Source organism: Anoplophora glabripennis, unplaced genomic scaffold (assembly GCF_000390285.2).
Source record: "Anoplophora glabripennis isolate ALB-LARVAE unplaced genomic scaffold, Agla_2.0 scaffold75, whole genome shotgun sequence".
Classification (NCBI taxonomy): domain Eukaryota; kingdom Metazoa; phylum Arthropoda; class Insecta; order Coleoptera; family Cerambycidae; genus Anoplophora; species Anoplophora glabripennis.
This window is the reverse complement of record NW_019416255.1, coordinates 224,126-235,350: the sequence shown is the minus strand read 5'-3', so window position 1 is coordinate 235,350 and position 11,225 is coordinate 224,126. Positions and strand designations below refer to the sequence as shown.

Below are 11,225 nucleotides of genomic sequence, written 5' to 3'. Positions count from 1 at the left end.
ATCGGCAAATTCAACTGCTTTTGCCTTTATTAATTAATAAAATTAATTTGTGTTTTTAAATAATAAAATCATTTGACATACCCGATGTTACAACAATTGTTCCACCAATGTGTAAACACATTTGGGTCCGTTGTACTCAGTTTCTACGAACTAACACAAATGTTGTCTTGTTTCACCATAACACAAATGCTTCACCATAAATTAAAACGATATCCATCAACTCCGAGTATACGCAAACCATTTTTGATACTAACTACTAAAAACCTATTGTAAACACCACAGCTAACAGGTAAATATCGCAACGACGATTGCAAAATCCGAATTCAGTATTCGGAGTCGCTGAGGCCACGTGGCGAATGACGCTAGAGACTACAGTTATCCAGCTATGTAGTGGTTGAATGTACTATAACTTCAATATTTTTTTCCCCGAAAACAAAAAGAATTTAAAAAAATTTTTTTACAATATTGATTCCATTTCTCAGGCTGCATCTATACCCAATTTTTTTTGGATAAGTTGTGAATCACCCTGTATATAAGAATCATCAATCTTTAGATTTTTAGATCAGATAAAAATAAATACAGCTTATGAAATTGTTTACAACACCCGATATATAGGGTATATTTTAAGCCCATGTCATAACTGAAGAGAAATAACTACTAAACTTACCTGAACTTACCTAAACTTAACTAAATAACTAGCTTGATGGAAAACCACAAGTTTCCGAGATATGTTGATATTTTAAATAAATTTCACAATTTTTTTAATTTCGCTGAAGATATATTACATAGACTAATGAAATTTGTGTTACTCATTTATTTAATCAAAAAGAAGATTCTCTGAATTGGCATACACTTGTGACAATTAATAGCAAAGATACCGAAACGCATTGTGGTTTCTGGTTAAAATAATCTTATCTCAATTCGCGAAAGAAACTGAATAGAAAATTTTTGTTCAAAATTCTATTTTAAATACAGCGTAACCATCAAATGGCGAAAGAACATTTTAAATTTATTGGAAGTTGTTACATCACGTTATTCCTACAAAGTTAAAAATTCCATGACAATAATTCTTTTTAATTACATTTTATTTAAAGTCGTACTTGGAAAAAAATTTTAAATGAATAGTTTTCTACGTATTTTCGATTTATTCATCTGTGTGGTAAGCAAAGTTTAAATTTAAAAATAGCAAAATCTCGAAAAGAATAGAATTGCAAATTAAATGAAGTAATCGAATTTCAAAAAATTCGTCAGTGTAGAAATTGTAGGTCATCCAATATCCCTGGATCTCTCCCACTGATTTGCATATTTCTATCAATTTGTATCAGTTTTGCCTACTTTTACGCTTAGTTATTTAAAACACTAGTCTAAGTTTCATTCTACATCAAGCATCTTCGGAGATAACTGAATAACTTTTTTTTAATATTTCAACACCCTGTATTGCGAAAAACTTTAAAGTTCTCGTCCATTAAGATCTTCTGGCCTAAAACGATAAAAAGGACACGTTTTTGAAGTTTTGTATGTGTAGACATTTAAAATCACATCTAAACTGAATAATTTACAAGAATTTATTCAGAAGAATGATCTTAATTTTAAAAAGGTACTAACTGAACAATTCGTTAACAGGGTTACGATATACTTCATATAATGAATAGAGAAGCACACAAAATGATTTTTTTCTTACGTAATAATCAATATCGTGACCACCATCGACTGGATACGGCACAGGAGCTCCTGGAGCAGCTACGTACGGTCCAGCTACACCAACTCCAGGATGTGCATAAGGTCCTGCTGCAAAGGGCGCTCCTGCAAATCCAGCTTCAGCAACAGTTAAAACTACAGCAAGTGACACAATCTGAAATACAGAAGTTCATTTTCTAATACTGAATCAATGTTATGGAAAAAGTAAAACAGGTTCTTTGAACATCTTGGGCTGAAAAAATAACACAACTTTTATATTTTTTGATAGGAAAACAATTCAGTCATAATTTGATCACGACAAAATTGTATAAACGTTTCCTTGTCTTTAGCAGCTTTGTGACACGTAAAAGGAATGGCCGACATTTATTTATTTATTTTAGAAAAACTCACAAAAGCAATACTATTTTATAAAATTATGTGTACATTTTAACATTCCGACTTCGCTTAGAATAAAAATCATGTAGTAATTTGGGTCAATAGAATTTATATTAGTTATAATTGCTTCAGATTCTACAGCTAATATGAGTGCTTTATTATAATCCTTTTTAAATGTAGAAACACCATTTAATTCAGTAACTTTAGATATATTTTCAGTAGATTAGACAACCAGACTGACACTGTTGCATGGAACTTTGTAACTTTGTTGTGACTATATTCTGTATCCAACTAAATAATTGCAAGTGTATTAAGTTTTTAAGTTTAACGAATGGAAAGGAATTGTGCAAAAATTAAGTTCTAAAAATAAAAAAGTTGTTACAATTAGCTTTTACTTTTAATAAAATGAACGTTGCCCAAATATATTTTATTTTGATTGTTGCTGTAGTGATAATACATGTCACCTTTAATCTCAAATTTAAAATTTTTTTTTGATTCGTTAAAATCTTGAAGCTTTTTTATTAATTTAAGTTTGATACATTTTTTAATTAATAATAGATTAGATAACAATTCTTAAACTGGTATTTAAATACTTATTGCAAGTATTTTCATTTTGGATGTCGGAAAAAGAGAGCAGAATCCTTGAACGTTTGCTGTTTTAGACTTTTAGTGGAGTCAAGATAGCTTAAAATTACGCATTATTTCGAAATAATTATGGGAAGCATGGATTTTCCTAAAACCTTTTGAAATTACTTGGAGATATGTTTTAGAAAAAAGTTATAAACTTATTTTTGTACGCTAATTGTTTTTTAATTATTGTTTAAACAATAATAAATAGTTTTTTTAAGAACATTTAAAATAATTCAATTAATTTTAAATCGAATTCTTTCAAATTGACAATATAGAGGTTTTCGATGTCGCTGAACAAGAATATTAAGTCGGAAAATGAAAATTCAAAATGGCTGATCCAATATGGCCACCTATTTTAAACAATTTATTTAACAATTTTTTATTTTATCAAACTCGCTTATATTTGTAATATAGGGGTTTTTGAGGTCGCTAAAAAAGAATATGATGTCGAAAAATTAAAATTTAACATGGCTGATCCAATATGGCCGACTATTTTAAACAATTTATTTAACAATTATCGATTTTAAATCAAACTCGCTCATATTTGTAATACTGAGGTTCGAAAAATTAAAATTATAAATAGTAAACAGGTTTTATTCAAAATATGTTTTATTTTTTAAAAAATAAATTTATTTCAAAATAATTAATTTTTAAATTTCATCGAGTTCTTGCTCTTCTGAAAAAAAACACTCATTTTAAATACAAAATTACAAAATCAAAATCAACGTCCCCTATTATTTATTTATTCATTAATTATTTTAAAAATGGATCATATTCATATATAAATATTAAACTCATACATTTGCAGGTTTAGCATAAAAGTTAACGAATATAAATACCTTAAATGCAAACTGAAGATTATTTGTAATATTAAGTAATAATATTACATTAAATAATTACAAGTGTACGACAGTATAACCTCAAAATAGACAAAATATGTGAATAATACACATTTTAACACACTGATAACTGCAGCTTACTCGAAAGCATAAAAATCATATTCATATACCATTTATAATAATTATTATTTAATACTTATAAACGAAAAACGCTTTTAAAATAAATAAAACTGTTAGTAACAAAAAATATTTGGTGTGCTCACTGCTTAGCTTCGTTGCCCAAACTGACAAGAAAAACAACTTTCAAAATAGGAGAACTTATATTCACAATTTCAGATACAGAATATGTTTTAAAAATGAATATTAAATCAATTCATCAAAAAACGTTATTTTTTGCTGCTATAACAATTTTTCACTAATTACTATAAATAAAAAAATATTTTTCGGTGGATTTACTTTTTTAAAGTCTTAACTTAATTCTGTGCTGGTTTATTAAACAAAAAAAAAATTGTACATTATTAAACTTTATTATAAATTTATAGATTTTTCATAAAATATTTTTATTCTTTGGTATTTTTTATTTTTTTAACTATTATTTCAATTTTTTAAGAAAAATAAAATGCACCATCTTAAAGTAGAGATTTTAAACTTTAAAAAGTGCTCTCATAAAGTTTCAATATCACATTTACAACTATAGTTTTTGATCTATAAAGTATGGCCTAAAAAGTCAAATTTGTCATTTTTTAAAATTATTGAATATGTTGGTCTCAATATTTTTCAAATTAAATTTTTGAGATTTTTTCCGTATTGCTCAGTTTCAATTGTCATTTGAAGAGTAATCTGTGAAAGTTACAGATATTTATTTTAAACACTAAAAGAATGACAGCTATTTTGTTATTATTGTACGAAATTATATAATGACGTAACTTTGTATACGTACTATATACATATATTTTTTTTCAATTTTAAAGACATAAAATTTTGATAGCTGGATTACTCTTCTTTCATTTAAATGTTTGTGAGGTCGATTTGATCAATTAGATTAAAAGTTATAAAAAATAGAGTAGCGCGCTCGGAGCCGCGCGCCCTTCGAGAGCTATATTTCGGGGCCGCCCGTCTCATTTTTCGTACGTTAGAAAAAAACTACAGCCTTCAATTCGCATTTTAAAAAAAAACTTTATTAACATTTTTTATGTAAAATTTCCTGTTCTTTCAAAATCTTTCAATTTAATTTTTAAAAAAATTAAATTTTTTTATATATTTTGCAAAAACTAACTAATTTATTAAATAAATAATTTAGCGTAGGTACACTCTACAGTTGGTAACTTTTTATATGTTGTTTCTGTTGACAACTTTACAAAGCGTAAAATAAAAAGTTCTTTCTTCCAGTAATTTTCGCGAAAATCTATCTTGACTCCACTATTTATATAAATAATAATTTTAATTGTAAAAAGTTACACAAGCTATAGGGCCTTGATTATTGATAATCTAAAAGCAATATACTAATTTTCATATTTTACTTTGAGTTACTTAAATCGCAGGTCCAAAGTTAGTAGGTAATCAACATCGAACTCATCCCTGATATAAATAGTTATTATATTTCCTTATAAGTAACCTACTTTACATTTGGAACACGAGATTTATGAGCTTAAAAAATAGTCCGGATGAAATATAAAAAAAAATCTGGTTGAAAATTTCCTTTGCTGTTAGATAATCTTACAATAAATTCAACATTTAATCTATTTCTTTACATCTTAAACATGTACTAACGTATTACCTAGTTACTTATTCAAGTCATAAAATATTGTGTTCCATACACATACGCACATATAAAAAATTTAATATGAAGCATACAATACAAACTGTAGGTATGCCGACTGATTTTTAATTATATTTTTTCAGTCTCACTTCCGCAATATATCGCTATAGGAAACGTATATGTTAGGAGGTACAGACGAAGTGTACGGTAAACTGAATTTACTGCGAAGCGTAAATCGTGATATATCAAGTTAAACTCCTCCTCTCACGCTCACGATATAAGTAGCTTTGCAAATATCAACATTGATTGCTAACCATTGCATATGGTGGTACACAGTAATCATGTAATTGTTATTTAAAACTTTTTTCATTGCTCCATTTCGTGTCGGATTTTCTCATTCACTTCAGCGTATATAGATCAGAATTTGTTATTTATTTTCATACTTGCTAAATGAAAATCGTGTGATTAAATAACCAGATAACTATTGCTTTTAAATTTTATATACTACAGAATTCGAAAATATCACAAAACTGTAGGTTTCGCTGGGGCGACGTTGATGCTTCCTTGAGCATCTGTTCAAAACTTCGCTTGAGGCCACGAAGTGTTAAATACAAGTTATTGGAAAAAGCATATGTCATCATTCAACGGAAGCGTCTTCGTTAAAAAATAAGGTATGAATATCTATCAACGCAAATTTCTTCTTAATTGTTTGTGAGGCATAATTTTGTTAAGGTTCACCTATTCCAAATAAGAAGGTACCTCAATCGTTGTCAGGTAAAGATATAAAACTGCCTCCCAAGAAGTGGTGGTACGTAAATGTAAAAATTTAGAGACTATCAGAACTAGAGCAAAAGAAATGAAAAGCGATTCAAATTAAATTGAAGGTCACGTGTTTGAGTTCTGTTGTAAAAAATGACAATCCTTCGTCGCACCAGTGCGATGCAGAGAAAAAAGTTTAACGTCTAGATATTAATTTTCAATATTTAGCGTTGAATTGAATTAATACGTTTTATCTTTTGCGATGCCAGTGGTTTGTTAACAAATTATGTAGACGAAATTAGAGTTAATTACACAACCCCAAAAATTCTGTGTGAGAAACATGAGTACATAGATTTTGTATATTTTTTTTATGCTGAATCCGAATCCGCATCCCAAAAACCGATTTCATTCAACGGAAGCGTCTTCGTTAAAAAGTAATGTATACATCTCCATCAACAGAAATTTCTTCTTACTTGTTTTTGGGCATATTTAGAGTTAATTACACAACCCCACAAATTATGTGTGAGAAACATGAGTACATAGATTTTATATATATTTTTAGCGCTGAATCCGAATCCGCATCCCAAAAACCGATATACTAGGGCATTTTTTAGTAAAACGCTAAAATATCCCTAAAATAGGGTAAAATAGTCAGAATAATGTAAAGTTTTATAATGAAAAACAGTAATTTGTAAAACATTTTAAAATAATATTTCGAACATTGGAAAGAAAGAAATATATAATAATAAATGTACATTGATGGGCAATGTACCAAAAAGTTTTGTACAACTTATCCCTCAAAGGTTTAGAAACCACCTACAAACCAGGATCTTAGTTACCCTTAAGTCACACATTTCTTTAATCCAATATTTTGGCCTGAATTTTATTACTGTCAGTTTTTGAGGTCGCTAATTACGAATCTGAAAATGTCTTCTAGCAATGGCAGCAGCAATAGCCGTAAAAAAGAAAAGGAAAAAAATTGTACAAACTCGTACAGGAATTGGCTTTTTACAGGGATATACGTTTTCTCAAATCAATTTATTAAGCCAAATGGTAGAACCAAGAAACCGGTATAATTATTTGCAAATGAACGAAACGACCTATTTGGAGTTCTTTTGTGGCATTTTTGTCCACTTGTTTTAGTTCATTTACTGATTCTTCATACGCTTTATTTTACAAATGCCGGTCGGAAAATGTTTAACCAAATTAATAAAAAATACTTTAGAATGTGTAGCTGTCAGAGTGCCTATGTGACACCTACTAAGTGGAACAAACAGTACACACACCACAATCCAGGAACGTACCTGCACTGCTGTCCGGATACTTTCAGAAAATCTAACCAAAACAGATTTTGCTTCAGGATGAAACCGTACCACTTTTTTCTCCACACACTGTGTGTTTGGCATAATTCGCGCAAATTGAACGCAGTCTGTAGGACCCTTAAAACGACATTTACAATAATCTCTTTAAGTATAAAATTGCCGCTTTTTGGCAATTTAAATACAAACAACTCCCAAGCTAAACACAATCATTTATAACTTTAAGAAACCTTAAAATTTCTAGCTTTGAAATTACATAAATATTTCTTTTGGCGCCGTTTAGCTGTCTATTTTTATACAATTTATGTTTTTGAAAAGAATATGGCTAACTTTAATTCAGATCATAGAGAAAAATGGACTGATCCAGTTTATGTTTTATAAACCGAATATATTGAATATAAGGTAGTTTTTTTAAACGCCCTTTAAATATAATATATTTTCAGTAAGGATTCAAAAAACGCTTTAAAAATATTTGACAAGAAATAAGAATTCAAATTTAATTATCCATGATTTAATTGTGATTATTTTATTATTATTTAACTGACCAATTTAATGCACACAATAACTTTTCAATAACAAGTACTCAGAATCCAGACTACTGTTTCTACAATTTCATGTTTTTAATAAAAGTGAATTTCACTTAAAAATTAATTTCTAAACATATAAATTCTATATTTTTTATAAATAATATTAAAATTGCAAACAGTAAATTTCAGTTGAGCACGTGCATTTTTTAAATTTGTGCTCCTTGTGTAAATAAAATTGAATTTTCTGCCCCCTATTAACATCGATTAATGCTAAACTAAACTGACCAAATGCTTGGCAAATTTTACCGTTTTCAGGCAGGTTTATATACTATAAATTATAGGAGTTTATATAAAAATGATAACATGTTTGTAGATAGTAAAATTTATCAAAATACCAATTTTTTATGTATCCGTAGTTGTAAATATTCCTATATCATAAAATTTTATTTGTACGTGTCAGAAAATAATGATTAAAATATGAGGTTAGACTAGCAACGAAGGTGAGCTTTAAAAAGGTGTTTTGAAGTTTATAATTTTATTTGAGAATGATTAAAATGAATAAAGAGGACTTCAATCGTTTTATTTTTGAGTTTATTTATATGCTGCTTTCAAACTAAATCCAGTTTAAATCTGTACGAAAAAAGAATAACCACACATACAGTAATTAATTGTCTATTAACTATTTTAATATCATCCTATATGCACATCCTGGTAAAGTCCTTTTTTTTACGAAGGGCGCGGCGGTAGCCGAAGCGGCCAAGGCTTGCCTACTGAGGCGAACCAGGGCTGTGCGGCAAAACCGTAGTGGGTTCGAATCCCGCACGCGGCAGGAAAATTCGAAGGAATTTTTCTGTCGTACCCATGGATGTTTGTGATTGTTAAGGTGGAGGGTAGTATGTAAGTTAGCAGGCAAAATGGGCCAAGCATGGCCTAATTGCTAGTAAGCTTCATAACCTTTTTTTTTTTTAAATCTGTACGAAAAAAGAATAACCACACATACAGTAATTAATTGTCTATTAACTATTTTAATATCATCCTATATGCACATCCTGGTAAAGTCCTTTTTTAGTACTAAAATACTTTAAGCACTTTTCACAAATGAAATTTAAAATGTTGGTAGGATAAAACTTTTGAATCTGGCATCTGCCTCTTGGCGATGCCATATATATTTTTTAAATATTCTGTATATTTATAACCCAAGAAACAGTTTACTTTTATAACTTAATTGTATAAAAAATTGATATTAAACATCGCTTGCCACATAAGGCGTTTATTGATTCAAGTTTTAGTTGTTAGTTTTAATAAAAATGTAACTTTTGGAATGAAAACAGAACAAAATAAGTAAAAAATGTATTCTTCTTATTTCTAGAATACTATTTGTACGATAAACTACAAATACGTTTACCTATGTCATTATTTAATTTCAAGTAGAACCTGAAATATTAAAAACTTTATTATAAAATTTCATTCAAATAGCATTAGTTTCATCCTGTTTTACATATTTTATACCTTGAAAACAAAGAAATTTACCACTCTCATCTTCAGAAACTTTATTTTCGTGGGTTGAGATTTTTCAACAATTTTGTTTTTAAGTGTTATAGGTAGCTACATGATTGCAGAAGTTAACGATGATACTAAGAATATTAAGATACTAAGTTGTAAGAACATAATTTAAAGAACTTTCGTCTTACACTAAGGAGAAATGTCACTGATACTGTACGTAAATAATAGTTCTATTTCTACTTACCACCACAGTAAGCATGGAAATATAACACCATTTTAATAAGATTCAGATTTAGAGCAGGAAACAAATACAAATGTAAGCGTAAGTACTTATCACCAACAATCAAGAAAATGGAGACGTCTTTGTAAAAATAAAAGTAATTAGATACACATATCAAATTTTCAAAAATACTGAATGAAGCTGAAATGATCCAAGGACTTTAGTAATGATGGATGTAAAAACCCTATGTAAAGAAGTATCTTCAATTTTTAACAAATCTTGTAGGTTTATTTAATTATTCCCAATATTTATTTTTAGACGAATCAAACAGAATATTTTTAATATTTGAGATTCTTCAGATTTATTCATTATCTTAAATCTTATGTGTGTTAATCTGTAATCTGTAAATATATATTATTTTTTATCTACAAAAGCTTACATTTAGAAAATTTATTTTGATAAAATAAAAATATATTTTTTATTTCTTTTGTATTTTATGTCTCTTACGAAAATTCACCAAACTTACATAGAGAAAAGCCATTATTTTAAGGAGATGCACACAACTGAACAGAAATGGTGTATGTACTGGGGGGCTCCTCCCCATTCAACTGTATTTATACTGAATAATATAGTTGCTCCTTCACTGTTTAGTTCTTCTCAAGGTCCATCTATTTTTCTCCAAGGGAAAAAATCTCTACCCATTCTAGACTGTCGTTGCTGAAAGATCGTACCTTATGTTTTGCGGTGTTGCTCCACAATATTAGGTCGCGAACATGCCACGATATACCCAGTGAATAATTTACTCTACTACCTGATTTATGCTTAGTATTCGTTGATAAAGACTTTTTGATCTTATTTTTTGCTATTATACAAAGAGATATTAGTAACTCCAAAATGGCAGCAGATATTTTTACTTTCCTTAAAAATAAATTAATTTAAAATATGTAATTCAAATATTTTCAATTATCTTAATGGGATATAAATGGATAAGACTAATAATAAAAAATGATGGTATCAGTTCCAGTAAGTAAGGAGGACGGGGAGGTCCTCTATATAAACTTATTTTTATTTTAATTTAAGGGTATTAATTTAAATAAATTCATTTTTTTAATCGTTTCAAATGGAATAAAACAATGTTCCTCTAGTTATACAAAAAATACCTAATCTCATAGACAAGATTCTTTACTGATGATATTGCGGACATCAACTACTCTACGGGTTTACATACACCAACAAGAATTAAAATATAGGGTGCCAGAAATTTGACTGCCTTAACTGTAACAGACGGTAGAATACATTAAAATAAACAAAAAACCTTATATGACATGGGTCCTAAACTCAACCATTTGCGAGAAAAAAATTATCAAAATCATCAACTTGATGTACAAAAGTTCAATTAATTAAGGAATATTGACATGTTTATCACTTTTTTATGCTTAATTTTAAAAAATAATTGGCGTTGTAATAAATTTAAAGTTCGATAAAATTCATATCGAGCAATGTGACAACGGCGCGGCGGATAACACGAAGTACAAGCTATCCAACAATACGCAATTCAGTTGGTATCTGGAATTGGACCGTATCTGAGTGTTTTTT

General features: G+C 28.6%; 1 protein-coding gene across 2 annotated transcripts in view; it reads right to left on the bottom strand.

Moving 5' to 3' along the window:
- Positions 1-10,230, bottom strand: part of LOC108903368 (cuticle protein 7-like) — a 13,241-nt gene extending 3,011 nt beyond the window's left edge. Inside the window, exons 1-3 of one of the 2 annotated variants that reach the window (XM_018705520.1) lie at positions 10,156-10,230; positions 1,783-1,852; positions 1,682-1,740 (exon numbers count right to left, since the gene is read on the bottom strand). In XM_018705520.1, coding sequence (XP_018561036.1) covers positions 1,682-1,740; positions 1,783-1,852; positions 10,156-10,170 — 144 coding nt within the window. In that variant the 5' untranslated portion in view covers positions 10,171-10,230. Of the gene's footprint in view, positions 1-1,681; positions 1,853-10,155 lie in introns of both variants that reach the window. The other variant, XM_018705519.1, reaches the window with a different exon arrangement.
- Between the last annotated feature and the right edge of the window lie 995 nt (positions 10,231-11,225).